At 35.5% G+C, this 19,889-nt stretch overlaps 1 protein-coding gene across 1 annotated transcript in view; it reads left to right on the plus strand.

Moving 5' to 3' along the window:
* The window catches only part of LOC112051030 (uncharacterized), a 31,534-nt gene extending 12,109 nt beyond the window's left edge, over nucleotides 1–19,425 (plus strand). The window contains exons 7-11 of the mRNA XM_024089491.2: nucleotides 3,763–3,925; nucleotides 4,126–4,266; nucleotides 4,990–5,193; nucleotides 7,100–7,339; nucleotides 10,454–19,425. Coding sequence (XP_023945259.2) covers nucleotides 3,763–3,925; nucleotides 4,126–4,266; nucleotides 4,990–5,193; nucleotides 7,100–7,339; nucleotides 10,454–10,795 — 1,090 coding nt within the window. The 3' untranslated portion in view covers nucleotides 10,796–19,425. The remainder of the gene's footprint in view (nucleotides 1–3,762; nucleotides 3,926–4,125; nucleotides 4,267–4,989; nucleotides 5,194–7,099; nucleotides 7,340–10,453) is intronic.
* Nucleotides 19,426–19,889: the final 464 nt, after the last annotated feature.

A 19,889-nucleotide genomic window follows, 5' to 3' on the forward strand; every position in this document is an offset into this window, starting at 1 on the left:
ATATTTTATATATCTATGTTTTTCTCCCAAGTTATTATCATTTTAATATAACATTTTAAAAGTAAATGTGCCACAGGACTGATACCGGTCCGCTAGTTAGCTTTGAATGATTTGATAGAATTGCTCTTATTCCTTCTAATATTATAAAATCGAAAGGATGTATGGATGTTTGTTAGGATGTTTGTTACTCTTAACGCCGGTACTACTGAAGCGATTTGGCTGAAATTTGGAATGGAAATAGATTTTACTCTGGATTAACACATAGGCTTCTTTTTATCCCGAAAAATCCATGGTTTCACGACATTTGCGAAAACTGATGATTTTGATGATATGAATGTTTTTTACTCTTTCACGCCTCGACTACTGAACCGAAGTAGCTGAAACTTGGTATTGAGATATATTGTAGGCTGTATTAAATCATAGGCTACATTTTATCCCGGAAAAATCTATGGTTCCCGAGGGATTTGTGAAAAACTAAATTCCACGCGGACGAAGTCGCGGGCGTCCGCTAGTATTAGAAAATAATCACTTTACATTCTTGGTGTTACTATTTATGAAGTAGATATTTAGCCAAGTTTGAATTAAAGGTAAACAAGAGAAACCGAGACATTTTCAATAAAAAAAAAGAAAAATTGATCTCTACAATATTGTATAGACAATATCAAAATAAATTTGGGCAAAAGAGGGAAAAAAAGAGATTGCTTTTTTACTTTGTCTGAGATGTTGTCCTATTTACAATCACTATTATTCAGTTCATGAAGTAAAAAAAGTGTAGACCTTTTTAAATTTCATTGATCAAAGCACTAGGAGAATACGCAACGCTACGCCCTTTGAACTTGTAATTAGGATAAATTAATCATGATAAATTAGCTTAAGGTTTTTTATTTTATTCTACTTCATTAAAAAAATTGCTTCAATTTGGACATTACTTTATTTTAATGTGGGGATTTGCATTAGGATTTCTCTTCTCCCTGAGTTCCGCTTTGATTTTCGTGGAATTTGTAAAACAAGTACTGGCAGCACTGTTTAACAATGTCAACTGTCATTGTCATTTGGAAAAAAATGTTTTTTTTTTGTAATACCTGCTGTGTTCGCGTGTCGTCGTGTTTTGTGTTTTTTTACTGTTGTTGGCCATTAGTTTTATAGACAGACGTAAATTTTCCATGATTTACGTTGACCTAATAAATAAGCTGTATTTTTAAAACACAATATGAACATCAATAATATAAAAGTGTAATTAATAATATCGCAACCTTTCCTCTGGAGTTAAGTACATAGTACTTTATTTGTAAAGTGAATTTGATTGTTAAACCCACTGAGCCAAATATATACAGAATTCTAGCGGAGAAAGTTGGTGGCGCGTAGTTTGAACCGAACAGAATGAATCCGAATATCACAATGTTTAGAACATTAAAAAGATTTGCGGGTTTGCGTCTAAAAACGCTATGGTAAGTATTACATTGATTAAGCCAAATATAATAAACCTATATATTAAACGACAATATTGAATTAATATGTAAGAAGCAGTGTATTACTGTTTTTTTTACAATAGCTTTGGTACATTCATAATATGTATTATGAATAAATGGATTGCTGTATTGTGAACAAATGGAAAATTTTAAAACATAGCTTTATTTACTGTATTTACTGGTAAACTGATTCTGAAGCTGTTATTAATATCAATATTCTTTATATGATTTCTGTATCCTAAGTTCCTTAAAAAAGTGAATATGCATGTGCTTATGATTCAACTCATAAACCACTAAACCGATTTTAAAATTCTGATGAGAAGTTACATTATAAGCGAGTTACACAGGCTATATTTTATCCCCATCTTCCCACAGGAATAGGAACTAAAGTGTTTTTCAGATAGCATGAGTACAGTCACAGTTGCCTTATGATGTTCATATTATGTACTATTATTGTGAATCACAGCAAACTTTCAAGAGTGAAACAAACTGTCACTGTACCCATGGTATCTGAAAAATACTTTACCACAGTAAAATGGCAGGGCGTCAGCTTGCTCTATTATAAAACATTATTCTTCAAACAGTGCTTAGTAGGTTGTCTGCCATCTCATTATCATAACAATGTTATGTATTTTTGGATTGTGCTAGCATAACAATATCAATACAATATAATTGTTAACAACACAAAACATGATCATCAGATAAAGATGCTAATTCTTAACAATAGGTTACAAAAGACTACTTTAGTCTGTTGTACTTATCACTTGGGGTAATCTGAACAAGATGATTTACATCAGAACAAAGTATAAGTACTTCATCAGCCTGTTACATTGTAAAGGATCACTGGTAAAGATCACCTCTATAATTCTATACACTGTATATAATAACATTTATACTACATAATATAATACTTTGCTTCATTGCTGATGTGTTCTTCCTATTAAACCTATAAGTAATTATTTATTGATATCAACTGTTTTGTTTTTTAACTAGCTTAATACATAGTTCAAAAACAAATTTGTTTAAAAAAAATCATGATAAACTCACTAAATAATTAATATTAACAACCTGTAATTGGGAACTTTTATATTATGTAATATGAAAAAAGTGATATATATTTCATATATTGTTTAACTGAGCTTTAAACTACTAAACTAATTAGTAAGGCTCTTATCAGCTGACAAGACTCTAAATATATGTGGCAATAACTTGGTCCACTGGCATGATTATAAATAATTTATGAACTTAATCATTAGCTGAATTGGCTCTTACTTATTTTACCTTGATTAATATAAACAAACTTAACAACTCAATATTGAAAGAGGTGTGGAAAAATTCAAATTTGAAGTGTAAAAATAAACTATTGACTAAGTTCAATGGTTATGAACACAAGAATGTAACCATCAAAGTCGAAAGTTTATTTATTTCAACTAGCAGACCCGGTCAAGCTTCACTTTGACTCATTCCCTACCCCCATTATATTCTACTCCTACTCTACTCCTACCCTACTCCTACCCTACTCTTCCCCTGCCTAACCAATCTACACCTACCCAATCCTATATATTTTTGAATAGTTGTTTCAAGTAATAAGAGTTTAATTTTTTTGAATATAATAGGCCTTGGTATCAGCTTGGTACAGCCCTATAGAGTATAAGTATAGAGTAATATTTACTGGATAGCCTGTATATGGAGAAGCAAAAATCTTGATCTACAGTTCAGGATTAAAATGAATCATACTTAGAGGGTCATATATCTTTTATAATATGACCAATATTCCCATTCCCCTCCAACTAGTCGAGAAAGACTGCGCTAGGAGTGGGTACGACAATAGACCAACGGGGTGAGGATCGATCCACCACCCTTCGGTGATGAGTCTGACCACTATTACCGTTGAGCTATTGAGGCTATAAATTAAAAAAAAAACAGTAATAATAATTATTTATCACCGAAGCTTTCGCTTAACTGCTGGATCAAGGGTCGGATACAAAAAAATATATAAGGTCAAATTGAGAAACCACCTTCTTTTTTTGAAGTCGGTTAAAAATACAGCTACTTTTGAGATGGTGCGTATTGTGAGGAGGTTCCTCACTCTGGAGGCCTGACCACCGGTTCTTTGGGCACTCAAATATCCTGCAGTGGGAGGGTGGAATTTTTTTAATTAGTGTTTCTATTATATCTTGTATTTTATTGACATAGTTAAAAAATTTAAAAACGAAAATATAAATAAATTAGAGAATTTAGTAATATAAATAAGTAATAAATAGTAATAAGTAAGTATAAATATTGTCAACAGTGTTCCACAACAGCAGAGCTATAAGATGTCAACGAATGCCTCCATATCGGAGATGCAGAGAGAAAGAGAAACTTTTCAAGATTTTCTACCAGGCCTCATCGACACCTTGATGACACAGTCAAAGTTTGCTGACATTCCTGAAGTAGCAGTGTGGACGAAAGAGGTATACCTACTCAATAGCCTGACACAAGGGCCTGTATCCATATGGCAGGTCGATTCTCTTTCTACAAACGCTGACGCTTCGAAAACTAACAAAATGTTTGGGAGATCCGATCGACAACATGATCACGTGACCTGTTGATGATGCTATATAGTCTAATAATGACATTATTTATATATTTAAGGTATATATTATTGTTTAAGGTATTGCTTTACAATTTGCAAGGAGGCAAAAAGACCAGAGGCCTCACCGCGACATACGCATATGAAACTTTGGAAAGGCCGGAAAATATAACTGAGGAAACTCTCAAAGTCAGCCGAGCTATGGGTTGGTGCGTTGAAATGGTAAATAATATTTATTATTATTTTAAATGACATTCGTGCTTAGAGGCAATTATATCGGCTCTCATGTTCACACAATAAGTACTATTAATAATTATATGTAATAAAATAACAATAACATTGTAAATAATTATTATTTTTAAAGAGCAATTGTTAAGTTTCTTATCGGCTCTTTTCAGCAGAACCTGCCTTCCGAACCTGGGATAGACTCTACAAATAGCCATTGATTTTTTCAAATATAAACGAATTTTTAATTCAATGTGATTTGTCATTGTGATTTTATAATTTACTAGTCGACGCCCTGTTTCTATCAGAATATGGGTATGAAATATAGCCCATGGCACTCACAAATAACGTGGTTTCCTAAAAAAAGTAAAAAAAAAATCAAAATCGTATTAGTAGATCCAGAGATTACCCCTACAAGACTAACTTTACCTCTTTTTAACCGACTTCAAAAAAGGAAGAGAGTCTCAATTCGACGCTTATGTTTTTTTTTTAATTTTTTTTACCTCATAACTTCGTCCTTTCTACAATTCTGAAAATTCTCTTTTTGTTTGAAACTTCTGTACTTCCAAACGAAACGCGTACTTCCAGATTGGTCCCAAATGGGACTACACCTACAAAGCCTACAAAGTGACCAGATGTTATTTTTCGCTTTTTAGTTTATTTTTGTGATTTTGAAGTCGGTTAATTTTTTTTTAAAAGACTATTATTTCCTTTGTCTAGCTGCACGCGTACTTTTTGGTGATGGACGACATAATGGACGGTTCGACGAAGCGACGCGGCATGCCGTGCTGGCATCTGAGACCCGACGTAGGGCTGGGAGCGATAAACGACTCCATACTAATAAACGCCTCTATATACGAGACCTTGAACAAGAACTGTGGACACTTGCCGCTGTACCGGAACATTGTGGACCTTTTTAATGAGGTAAGTGCGAGCCAGTGGCGGAGCGTGGACTAATCAAGACGTAGGCGACCTGACGTAGGCCGCAAATCGCTGATGCAGCATGCTACCAAAGACATATCTCGTGAAGAGAAATAGACACATGTCGACCAATGCCGGCGTAGTCCCAGGCCCATCTCTTTTGTCAAATGAAAGATATAGCGATATTTCAGGTTGTACCGCTATTGGTTTATATATGGCTATTTCTCTTCGCGGGATATTTCATTGGTCGCGTTTTAGGCCTACTGAGGGCGATAAACGACTACATAATAATAAATGCCTCTATATACGAGACCAGAGCTTCCATCTTAGACTGCATCATCACTTACCATCAGGTGAGATTGTAGTCAAGGGCTAACTTGTAAAGAATAAAAAAAAAAACCTTGAACAAGAACTGTGGACGCTTGCCACTGTGCCGGATCTGTTTAAGTTTATCTGTTTGAGGTAAGTGCGGGACAGAGGCGGAGCGTGGAGTAATCAAGACTTGGGTGAAGTAGTATAAGCTAGTAGCCTAGCCTGTATCTTTCATAACCTTAGTTAGATTAGATATTATTGTTCTACCAAGTTTTTGTTGATTTGTGATCAAGTACAATCGATCGACCATACTCATCTTTTTATTAAATATGTAATAGATAAAAAAAAATTGAGAAAAATAAGTCAAATCAAAATTAAGTATTCTCCTTATTGTTACAGTCGTTTTCTCTGCCATTACATTACAATTATTTTTTATTTATTTAATGATAAATGATTATAATCATTCGTTTTATAAGATGCACTTAAGTTCGTTTCATAATCTACTATTAGATAACTATCTCATTAAGAAAATACCTATACTGTAAAGAGTGTAATTATCTATCTGTATATATTTTAAAACAAAGTCCTCCCTCGCAGCTGTCTGTTCGCGATAAATTTAGACTGCTGAACGGATTTTATTGCGGTTTTCACCAATGAATAGTATGTATGAATGGGAAGGTTTTGGACTCAGAATACAGAAAACATCAGAAACCAAGTTTTGTTGTCATGAAGCACACAATGTCCAAAAATTTCACGTCACAACACAGCATACATAGAGAAATTACACCAAATACGTTCGGAACCCTAAAAAGAGTAATTTCAACGAGTTTATTCCTATGCGTGATCATATCTTCTGGAGTTTTCTTTATTCTGAGTTTTTTTGATTAATAATTTGTATAAGTTTTTTGTAATTTGATTGATATATAACGAACTTTCGTCGAAAACGCCTCGGTTCAAAAATTATTTTAAATGATAACTCACTGTACTTTTATCTTCTAAATAACTGCTAGAAACATGAAATTATTTACTCAGAGACCAGTGGCCTAATTCCCTATTTTGGTCTTTATTATCAACTTATTGATATAATATGATTATAACCACAGATATAAGAGGTAACTAGATTTATAAAGTGTCAATTCTTTGTATTGAAATCAGCGTAACCAGGGGCGTGGCCTAAATGGCTGTTTAATATTTAGTGAAAAATGAAATATGTCACCTTTACTTTAGAGTAGAATATTATTTATTCCTTTTGTCACAGAACAAAACTAGACTGCTAGTACATGCGCGGGCACGCTTGCGATGTTCCGCACACCCGGGTGTACGCGGGCCACGCCCCCTTGCTACTTCTATTGCTAAAAGCGTTAGCTTTTAGCGTTGTCTGTTCTGTGATTATAACTCTGAGATATACACCGTAAGTACCGGATGACATTTGTAATTTGTATCATAGTATGTGGATGACATTTTGTCAATTGATTTGTTTTTAATTTTTACAGGTTGATAATAAAAACCATAATAGGAAATAGGCCAGCTGGTCGCGATCGTCCGCTACTAAATCATGTTTTTTTTTAAATAAAAGACAAAGTATTAATTGTTGTAGGCCATTCTATATACATCGGTGGGACAACACCTCGACTATACGATGGCGCATCGCAACAAAAACGACTATAGTCTATTCACCATAGAGAGATACAGCTCTATAGTGAAGTACAAGACTGCGTACTACTCGTACAAACTGCCCGTGTGTCTCGGACTGTTGCTCGCCAATAACGCCGACCAAGAAACGCATAAGAGGGCGGAAGAGATCTGCTTGCAGATTGGACATTTATACCAAATGCAGGTAAGATTTAACGTAAAACGATTGACCTCTTATAACCCCTCATAAAGCTTAGCAAGTTCGTTCATGACGGAGGGAAAGGACTGCGCGGGTATGAAGTCATGCGCGCCGGGCATCAATACCCACCTCCCGGCCCGCGCAAACCATCAGGAGTGCTACGAACGAATTTGCCAAGCTATAAATGTCACAGTTTAAAAACAACTGAAGTTTAGGATTTTTGCTATTTATTTTTTACACAACTAGCAAACCTTCGTCAAAGTCAAATTTTAATTTGGATCGTCAATACATTTATCAATTACGAGTATTAACGTTTATTAAAGTTAATGATGTTAATTTTCATATTCCTCTTATTTATGAATTCTTCGTCATCGTTTTTATATACAGGTATATGCCAATTGCGTGTTTGTGATATAAACCTTAGACGGCTCGAACAATTTCGATGAAATTTTGTATATATTTTTTTAGTTGACTTGACTACAATCTTACCTGATGGTAAGTGTTGATGCAATCTAAGCTGGAAGCGGGCTAACTTGTTAGGAAGATGATGAAAATCCACACCCCTTTCAGTTTCTACACAATATCGTACGGGAACGCTAAATCGCTTGGCGGTACGTCTTTGCCGGTAGGGTGGTAACTAGCCACGGCCGAAGCCTCCCACCAGACCTGGACCAATTAAGAAAACCTCAATCGGCCCAGCCGGGGATCGAACCCAGGACCTCCGTCTTGTAAATCCACCGCGCATACCACTGCGCTACGGAGGCCGTCAAAAAATGGTTTGAAAATACCATTGTAGATTAATCTAGACGTGGATGAGATCACATAAGTGAGACCCAAAAAATCGACCCCTTTAACGTTTTGTACGTAGTAGCAGACTTTAATTAATTATCTATGTTTTTTTTTGCTTTACCAAATTTAATTTAACTGGGCTGGGACCTTATATTAAGTACTAGACCTGCATCTGAAGGCCCCGCTTTTCCATAACCATAGTATTATCATAATTATAAAATTATAGTAGACTAGCCGACGCCCGCGACTTCGTCCGCGTGAAACTCGATGTAAACTTTCAAGTACCCCTATCCTAGCCCTACCCTCCCTCTACCCTACCCCTACCCTACCCCTAGCCTACCCATAGCCTACCCCTACCCCTTCCCCACTCCTACCTACGCCTACCCTACTTTTCTGGTTGTTTTTATACACCTTGTGTCCGAAAAACCCAAATATCTTACGGAACCCTATTTTTTTTCAAAATAAAATGTAGCCTATGTTACTTGTGGATAATGTAGCTTTCGAATGGTGAAAGAATTTTTTAAATCGGTCCAGTAGTTTTTGAGCCTATTCATTACAAACAAACAAACATAAAAAAAAAAAATCCTCTTTATAATATTAGTATAGATACATATTGCACCAAGGCTTCTTTTCAAGAGAAAGGCCGTGAGCTTCACCCATGCCTAGTTACGCCACTGCTTAAATCATAAAGTCGAGTCTCGAATCTTCAGAGGTGAAATTTTCCTCTTAATTTGACCTTTATTTTTAATCTTCAAATTAGAATAATTTCACAAGAGCATATAATTAGCATGTCGTGTTTTGATTATTACTTACATAACATGATGTAATATTATAGCCTTGCTAAGCGACTATGCTATTTATAAACACATTTTACATACTAACTATTGTTGACATATCGAATTATGGCTTTTTAAAGGAATTCAAAAATTAAGATGTTCCTAATTCATCGAAATATTTTTTTGTTGTTTATTTTTTTTTTTGTATATTCTTGGATTAGGTACCTACATTCTCGAAGACGCTTCTTTGGCAAAATTTTGTTTTTGTTCAAAAGGTCTCCATGGAATTCGATGTCGTTTTTCCAGATGGTCCCATGGGAATTTTCACAAAAATCGGTTCAGTAGTTGGGTTTTCTTTCTATCTACCACTTTATTTTTCACTAGCTATTAGCTAATACCTACCCGCGTCTTCGTCAATTTCGTCTACAAGGACCTGCAGGATTGGTTTTGAAGATTGTATGATTCAACCCACGAGGCAATGTATTGTTTTTCACCGATTTTCGATCAAAAGCCTTTTAATTATGTAAAATGTTACACGAGCCAATGGGCAAGTCTTACTTATATGTGGGTACGTCTAATATTAATACCAGCTTGACCAAATTTTGGCCACGACGACCAATCTTACCTTGAGATTAACCAGCGAAGACGTAGAAAACATTGCACACTTTCATAGTTCAGATGGTAAACAATATAACCGAAGAGGTTTTTGACGGCGTCCGTGGCGCAGTGGTATGCGCGGTGGATTTAATGACGGAGGTCCTGGGTTCGATCCCCGGCTGGGCCGTTTGAGGTTTTCTTAATTGGTCCAGGTCTAGCTGGTGGAAGGCTTCGGCCGTGGCTAGTTACCACCCTACCAACAAAGACGTACCGCCAAGTGATTTAGCGTTCCGGTACGATGTCGTGTAGAAACCGAAAGGAGTGTGGATTTTCATCCTCCTCCTAACAAGTTAGCCCGCTTCCATCATAGATTACATCATCACTTACCATCAGGTGAGATTGTAGTCAAGGGCTAAGGCAAAAAACATGCTCGGCGAGGCATGGGGTCAGAAGCTACTTGCTCCGCGCTATAGTAATTATTTTTTTATTTCGGATAATAATTCGGTTTCAGAGTATTTCTGCTCCGGTTTAGTTTCGTTAGAATAAATTGCTATCCGTCCTATTTTGACGGAATTTCACTAGAATTTGAAGTCTACACCTAAGTATATACACTCGTGGCATAAGGGGTAACTTAATCTAATCTTATATTACCAACCAGTTAGGATTCAGTGCAGAACCTCAAATATCTTGCGTATCGCAAATATTTTTTTTTTTATTTAACGACGATTTTAACGACGCGTATCACGCAAATTGGACATTTCGGTGCATATTTGGCTGATGGGAGGCCACCACCCTGCCGACAAAGACGTACCCGCCAAGCGATTTGTGGTCAAGAGCTAACTTGCAGAGAATAAAATATATATATATACATCTAATGGCCTACATCTCCGCTTATTATCAAGCCTGATTGCAATATACTAGTAGTAAAACATAGTCCTAAGCGTCTACCATTTTGCAGGATGACTTCATCGATTGCTTCGGCGTGGAAAAGGTGACGGGCAAAATCGGCACCGACATCCAAGAAGGTAAATGTTCTTGGCTAGCCGTTCAAGCATTGCAACGGTGTTCGCCGAATCAACGGAAAGTGTTCGTCGCGTGCTACGGAAGCTCCGAACCAGCGCATATAGAACGAATCAAGCAATTGTACAACGATTTAGAACTACCCGCGATTTACCAAGCCGAGGAGAGGGCGCGGTACGATTCAGTTGTTCACAGTGTGAGAAATCTCGCTGAAATAGCGTGTATGCCACCGGATTTGTTCCTCAAACTTCTCGATATGATTTACGAAAGAAAGAATTAGATTATTATTATATAATACGTTCAAAGTACAGTCTGAATGTAATATAGCTATGTTATATTATTAAATAATGTTTAATTTATTCGTTTATTTTATCGTATATAGCAGCGTTTCCCAACCTTTTTCAGCCACGGACCCCTAGGAAATCAAGCACAGTTTTCATGTACCCCCTTAATAAAATAAACAGTGTCCCGGTCATAGCCCGAGCAACACAAACTAGTCACAAGTAATTTCATGAGTGGAATAGAGTTGTTTAGTACTTCAAATATTACTTCACATGTAGTGTGCGAAGGCAGAGGTAAACAAAATAAAAAAACATATGCAAGCAAGTTTGCATCATTTCTAATATCTGTGCTCTCATCAGAAAAGAAAAAAATCTGCTCGCTTTAAGTAAGCGTAGCGTTTACGGGATATTAGCATTTATGTATGATCCAGAGATGACACCGCGGACCCCCATACACATACTCGCAGACCCCCAGGGGTCCGCGGACCAAAGGTTGGGAAACTATGGTATAGAGTACACAGTAAGTGTTGCCGCACACGGGCCACACGCGACAGCCACAAACGCCGCTATAAGAAGCATGAAGGGGCTGCAAAAGTAGCTGAATCGCGTAACAGCCACTTGTGGTCGGTGGCTGCTACTTTTTTAACACGTTCGATGGAACTTTATGTGGTACGGTACGAACCGTACCACATAAAGTTTTAGTATGAGGTCAAAAAACCTCGTAACACAACAGAGGAAAATACAGAAAAATCAGTGCCGCAGCGAACGTATTAACCCATATATGCAGTATCATAATGGCGCGAGTGGCGTGTGGCAGCGTTTAGTGGCCGGTGCGGGCCACAAAAAGCGAGCAGTGACTGTAGCGTGTGGCGGCCACCGGCGTCAACCGTGTGCGGCGAGTCCATATAAAATGTATGAAGACTACAGGATATATACCGGTAGCGGCGTTTTGTGGTTGTGGCCGGTAACCCGTGTGCGGGAGCCCTAAGTACTACGTTGTCAGTCACGTTGAAAAAGTGCCACAGCAACGTGGCTTATCCAATGTCATAAAGCACTCTCCACACACAGCAATAATTTTTGCGACAATATTCGCGGAGACGTAGCGGAGCTTGTAGCCCAAAACTGGCGTAAAACGACCTTACTTAGACTTAGTAAAACTATAGGCGAATATTTCGCCACATATCGTGGTGACTCTAATAACCGTCTCGTGTTTCGTAGGGAGAAAACTCCATTAGAATGCAGATTCTGTGTGTATGACGATTAAATTGTGCAGTACGTAAAGCCGGGTAGGCTTTATTGTCGTTTCTTCTTGCTATTGTAACAAGGACGATCACGTAATGCAATGCATGGAAAGATGCTATAAATGATTATTTTATCGTAATCCAACAAACATCAATATTTCATTTTTTATTTATAAGTTTGTTCAATTGATTTATGTTTCTTCATCGCAAGTAACAGAAAGTAATGTCATAAATCAAGTGACGGTCTTATTCACTGAAAAATAAAGTCTTCTTTACTACTTACTACTTTTACTGTTACTTTAGCACCCCCGGTGACGCCGTAGTGGTTCCGCAGGGAGCTATCGGCACCTACTCAGACAGGGAAAAAAAAATGTTACTTTAGCTTTACATGAAGAAACTGGCTGTTAGACATAATATTGATAAGTTTTACTTGGACAGCGAAATATCTTTAAAATAAGTTTACATTATTCAATGGCAAAGTCAATATTCTCTAGTCGAACATCTTCTGTATGCGACCAACAATATACGATGCTACGATTATATACTCGTACCTATAACAATATACGATGATATACCTACTCGTACTTATCTAATCGAATCTAACATAAGAGAACTGGACAAAATGTCAACCAATAGTGGCGAAGTAGTCCCAGTCACATCTCTTTCACCTTAACCTAACAAATAAGATAGCTATATTTTCGGTTGCGCTTTGCTATTGGTTAACATTTTGTCTATTACTCTTCATGTTTGGTCGCATGTTAGGCATACAGACGAAGCTGATTTAATTACTTGAATTTCTGAAAAGGAAAGATAAAGGAATTTTTTCAAAGGAAGAACTATACACATGTATATTACAAAAGTGTATTATTATCTCCTTACCTGTTTACATTTTTACATATAAGTACAGATATATTATATTAACGACACATTAATAATAATTAGTTTGTCTCCATAAAATACATAAAAAATATAAGTACATCCAGTTAAAAAATAAAATTGCATATCATGTCATGCAATGGACATCCATTGCTGAACAACGGCCTCTATTAGGGACTTCCAAACAACATGAGCCGCCAGTATCACACGTCTATACTTGCAACCCGCTTGGTATTCGGTCATCATGGGTGGGTAATCCGGGGTCAACATTCTAGCACATTATATAACTAGAATATAATTCCAATGTATGTTATTTTTTTTTTTAATTTTTGTCGACCTTTCAGTTGCTCTAAAACCATACCATGTATAAATAATACAAGCACATAAAACGCGCACTTTGTTGTACACCGGCCTACGGCCAGGGCTTTGTGATAGGGCCTCAAACCATGGCTTCGGCTGGGCATTCTAAACGCGCAACTTCCGGCCGCGCACCGGCATTTTATCCAAGCACAAAAAACGCGCGGCCTCCGGCCGTTCATGTTTGGAGTTCTATTTTTGTAAAATAATTAGTGGACTATTTATTATATACAAAACATGCGAATAGATAGTAAAGTGTACATCGATTTTCACGCGGTCGAAGTCGCAGGCAGCTGCTAGTAAATAATAATATCGAATCCTAGCAGCGGAAATTGTCTTAGATCAGAGTCTGAAATGTTCGAGAATCTATCAATTCTGGTACGTTTGATTCAAAGCGCATCTTACTTTACTTAAGACGAGTTCGTACTTCGCACTTAAGTGCTACATTATTAAACAAATAAATAATAAAGCCTCGAGACTGGCAACGATCATTGATACTAATAGAGTTAAGATAGCACCTTGAACTATAGGAAAAACCCTGCAACAAAATTGCTCGACACACGTGAATATTACTACTTATTAGCCTTTTAATGAAAGGAAACCTATATTTTTTTTTTCTAAAATATAAAGTAAACCCAATCTATGTCGATTACCAGATTCCTTACCACAATACAAGTCCCTATATTCATTATTATTTAAGAATCATTTATGAATCCCGCCCTTGATCAAAACCAGAGGTTCCTAAACTTTTTTTTCTCATAGACCACTTTCTAATTTAACTGGTTCCGGTGGATCCCCTGCTAATTTTCTATACATAACTCAACAAAAAAAGTGATTAGATTCACTTATGCAAATTTTCATTTCAGCTGAATCAACAGCCACCACGAAATAACAGTTTTTAAAAAAAAGTAAGAATTCATTAATTAATTGATTGTGCTGTGAGTAGGGTGATTGTGGGAACAGTGGGTCACCCTTTTTTCCGAGTCATATATCTCAAAAACCATAAAAGCTGTCGATGTCAAACTTTAGTGGAAGAAACATAGACTAATTGGCTGCGTTTCGGTATACAAATATATGTATTATACTTAATAGTTTTTGAAAAATATATATTTTTTTCAAAAATGGCTTTTGATCCACTGTGTCCTTTATAGTGTATACAGTGAGTCAGTTTTCAGGTCACAGTGGGTCAGTTGGGTGTTTAACTTAAAATAAAAGGTAATATTTTTTATATATGTATAAAAACTGTATTAAGACTTTGTTTAACATATTATTAATCCTTTAATATTATGTCAAACAGATTTTTTTAAATGTAGTATTCTTAACTAGTCAACCAAAAGTCTTCATATGTAAAATGTCAAAGTAAATGAAGTTCTTCTTCTTTATAAACAAATATAGGTACTTATAATATTCATTCATTCAAATATAACCAACATAAAAACCACATTCTAAATTTTAAACAAAATAAATGACTCTTAGCTTCGAGACTTTTTACTTTAGCCATTTAACAATTTAAAAGCACTTTCGTTTTTTACCTAACCTATAAATCACAATTGAGATCTTTGTAATAACATTATTATCAGCAAAACATAAAATTAAATAAAAACCTTTATAACAAACAAACTAACGGATATCAATTTGAGAACATAAGAGCGCAATTTTGATAATACTCCTTTAATGCTTGTTCTTGCTTATCCGCGAAAACTCTGTTAACTCTGGTACAAGTCTCACATTTTCAGGACTTGTGGTTGTGGACTTGTGATGCTTTAACTTTGGCTGCATAACGTTGTAACGTCGAAAATGGAATTTTCTGTTCTCTAGCAACAGCAAGTATTTTTTTCCCTGATTTGACATCTTGAAGAGCTTTTTACATATCTTCTTCGGTATGATTACCTATTTTCCTACATAACAGGCGTTTCTTTGGCATTCTGTAAAATAAAATTACAATACGTAGATGCTAAGTTGATGGTGTTACGTCCTTTGCCCTGGAGAGCACGTTAAGCCATCGATCCCAATATTATATAGAAATAGAAGAACCTCGCAGTTCTAATTCCCATAGGAAAAAGGTGATAATATAAAGCCTATTTTACTCCCTGATAATGTAGCTTTCTATTGAAAGAATTTTTCAAATCGGTCTAGTAGTTTGTGAGTTTATTTGTTACCTACGAAAATACAAATCTTTCCACTTTAAAATATTAGTATAGAATATAGATTATTTCAATAGGTCCACAGTGGGTCGACTCACTGTGCCCACTTTGGAAACGACTCACTGTGTACCACCCACGCCATTTTAATTTAACAACGCAATAACAGAATACTTCACTGAGAAAGCTAGCTCAATTTACTATCAAATGAGACCTTAATAAGTACTTAAAACATAAAAACTTTAACTAACTTCTAACATTTATAACTATGGAAGAAATAAAAATTAAAACTTACGTATTTTTTTTACTTTTGCAGTCACAAAACACAAACTAATTTCTGTACCGTATAAAACGCTTCCTAGCGATCCACTGGCAAGCTTGGCGTGAGTCATGTTGGAGCGCGAATATAATGTGAAAGAGACGCAACTATAGACCGTCTCTTTTTCACCAATATATTGCCGACCAAGTGTTCCCACATGACCCACTGTAGCCACAATGACCCTAAATGACAAAAGTAATATTGTACAGGCAAAAAGTAATATCACCCAACTTTTATTTATATCTACGCACAGCACAAGAAATCAATTTACAATAATTAATTTTATTTAAAAACTTCCCATTTGGTTGCATAAACCAGATAAATTTTCGTGGACCCCCGCTTACGAATAGTGAACCCCTATTTTTAAGGCACTTCAACGTAGACCCCTTGAGGCCCTCGACCACTTTGGGAATCGATGATCTAAAGTAGTAGCTTCTTATAATATGGTGAGGGTTGAAGTCATAGTACAATGTCCGAAACGCCTAATATTTAAATAGCCAAAGCGAATTTAAAGCGATTTGTTTAATTATATGGTAACTTTAAAATATCTACGGTTTAAGGTTCGACTTAATGATATGTAACTATTTACGTGATTGGGTTTTATCATATTTTACTTTCAACGTAAGCAGCTTGTAATTTTAGGATACATTTGTAGGTATACAATATTTATACATTTGTAGGCACACAAATATTTTATAGGCGAAAATTTTGTGTGTAAGTGTGTATGTTTGTTTCTCCATTGTGCTGCGGCTACTGAAGCGATTTGGCTGAAATTTGGAATGGAAATAGATGTTACTCTGGATAAACACATCAAAAATCTTCGTTTTTCATAAATCGTTCGCAAATTCAGTTTTTCATAAATCTCGCGGGAACCATGGATTTTTCCGGGATAAGGCACGCATGATGCTCAATAACCTTCTCTGTTTACCTGTAAAAGTCCCGTTTAAATCGGTTCAGCAGATCCAGCGACTAGCCCGGACAATCTGACGAAAATTTTAAAAAAGCTTGATTACATTAGTACCCACCGTGTAAATAACATAAACACTTGAGAAAACAGTTATCTTGAAATCACAGACGGACACTTCAATTTTATATGTACCTATATATGTATTGATAGGTAGAATACAATGCATACACGTAGATTCCAAATATGAAAAATATAATAGTATCAAAAATTGCTGAATGTACAAAAATAAAATCCATGTCTTTGGCCGACACAACTTTTCACTTGACTTTAGCACGATCATTTATAAGTATGCCATTTAGTATGAACTTGACGAGTCACTCTACAACTTAGATTAGGGACGCGTTCCTATAACATCAATATTTTATAAATGAACTTTCTCTTTGATGTTAGCATACTTCGACGGAAGAATTCGACAAAATTAAAGTTAGTTCTAACACTAAAATAATGTAGTGTTTTCCTGGAGTTTTTAAAACACACAAAAATATATTAGTACGTTCGCTATCAACCCATATTCGACTCACTGCTGAGCTCGACTCTCTTCTCAGAATGGGTTAGGCCATAGTCCAACACGCTGGCCTAATGCGGATTGGCAGACTTCATACACGCAGAGAATTAGAAATAAAAATTCTCTGGTATGCAGGTTTCCTCACGATGCTTTCCTTCACCGTTTCAGACACGTGATATTTAATTTCATAAAATGCACACTACTGCAAAGTTGGAAGTGCATGTCCCGGACCAGATTCGAACCCACACCCTCCGGGACCGGAGGCAGTGGTTATATCCACTGGGCTATTACATATCTTAAAAATCTATACTAATATAATAAAGCTGAAGAGTTTATTTGTTTGTTTGATTGAACGCGCTAATCTCTGGAACTACTGGTCCGATTTGAAAAATTCTTTCAGTGTTAGATAGCCCATTTATGGAGGAAGGCTATAGGCTATATATTATCCCTGTATTCCTACGGGAACGGGAACCACGCGGGTGAAACCGCGCGACGTCAGCTAGTATGAATATTAAAATATATTACCATTAGGTATTATGTAAGTAGGTAATATTTATGTGCGTTTTGTTTTTTGCACACAAAAATATAACCTACTTACTTTATTATGTAGCTAATATATTTCTGCATTCATTTATTCATAAAGTATTCTATATTTTAGCCAAAAACAATGGACATTTTCTAGAAACTTTCGAGGCAAACGCCTTGACATTATGGAAGTCTGAGCTTGAACTTGCTTGAACCAACGGTCTGCGACATCTGCGGGTTGTAAACAAATCGATTAAATATATTAAAAACTTTGCAGTTTTATTTTGTAATTTATTTTTTGTACACAATAACAGAATTTAAATTTATTTTTAAATTTCAAGAAAAATATAAAGACTGAATACCTGTAGTGTTTATTTTTCTAATAAATTAACGACAAACTAAAAATTGCGGACGTCATGTTTTTGAATACCTACTTAATCTCGCAAGAGATAGGTAAGTATTCAAGAAATAGCACAAATGTTAAAATATTGACACATTAATATTTTTAAATCTTGGGTTTCTTTACCTCGGAGGCACACTCATTTTCGAAAAAGAGAATTTACTAGTAAAACCTAGTATTATTTTACTAATGAAAATTTTAATTTACTAGTAAAAACTAGTAAGTTCACGGGTAGAAGTAGGTTATACTATATGTATGTACTATATACTATATGTAGGATACGGGGTTTTACAAGTATATTTTATATTCGTAAGAGTACCTACGTACATATGTATAATTATTATATTTTTTGGCAATAATTTCTATATTGGTGTTATACAGGATGTTTCGTACGATTTCGATTTAGTTTTTGATAAAGAACCCTAAAGTTATGGGACATGTTAAATTCACATCCTGTATAAATTAACCGACCTGTTTTGGCAGTAAGAACGAATGTCTAAAAAATTAACATTATTTATTTATTTGATAAATTGTTTTCACTGTTAAATTAATTACTTTCAAATGTTTGAGATGGTAAATTGGGTCTTTTACTGCTCTTTAGTACATAAGGATTTATATTAACAATGAATGTAATGTAATTAAATATACCTACTTATTGTTATGTTATTTGTTTATTTTACTACCGTTAGAGCTTGTTCACACGTCATGCATCCTTCATGGACTAATCATATTCATTACAACGAATAGAAGTTCACATTTTTACTGAATCGTGATATACCTACCTAACCTTGTACTATTTGTCGACAATGACAATAAAGCTGGCCCCATACATTCATTTTCCGTGTTCGGAAATCCGAATGCATGATAAAAATATAAAATACATTGACGCATACTTGCGTTTTTTTCCGTACGGAACTAATTCCGCGCGTACGTAACTTACGATCGGAATAAGGGCCCGCATACGTTACGTATGCGTGGAATTTGTTCCGTTGATGTTTGTTGTGCGTCAGTTAATGTATGTATATCGATTTCATTTTCCGAACACGAAAAACGGATTCTGAAAAAAACGTGTATTTACTACAGCATCAAGTGACTCGACAGTCTCATAAATTCAGATACGACTGTCAAAATATCAAGTTGTATAAATCACGATTTGGTAAAAAAATATACGTTGATGTGTGAACACGCCTTTAGAATAATAAGTATTTGGCGTAATAGTTTTGTTCTTTTATATGTGAACGGGAGTGGTAATTAAATTTATTGGACATTATCTAAAAAAAATAAATCGTTTAAATATTTACTGCATTTTTACTAAAGGCTGTTCATTTGGGAATACGGGAATAAAATGTTGCCTATATTAATGAGTGATTAGGTATGTCGGATTCTAATGGTGAAAGAATTTCACAAATCGGTTCAGCAATTTGAGAGCTTACCTATTCAATGCAAACAAATCTCGCTATTGGCTTCAATCAAATCTTCCTTCTTTAGAATATTACTTAGTAGGTACTTGCTTAGTAGACTAGCAGAACCTGTGGGAATAATACGGGTATATAAATTATGTAGGTACGTGTTACTTGGTGATAATGTAATTTTCACCCGTTGGTCAATGCGTAACACACATAATAAAAATTTTAATAAAAAAAATACAACCGACTTCAAAACCTAAAAACGTACCCACTAAACTAAAAAGCGAAAAATAACATCATAATATGTTCTACCTGCTGATCAGTATGAAGGCGGTGCTAAGCCGGTGATGTATTAA

This window comes from Bicyclus anynana, chromosome 20 (assembly GCF_947172395.1).
Source record: "Bicyclus anynana chromosome 20, ilBicAnyn1.1, whole genome shotgun sequence".
Taxonomy (NCBI): Eukaryota; Metazoa; Arthropoda; class Insecta; order Lepidoptera; family Nymphalidae; genus Bicyclus; species Bicyclus anynana.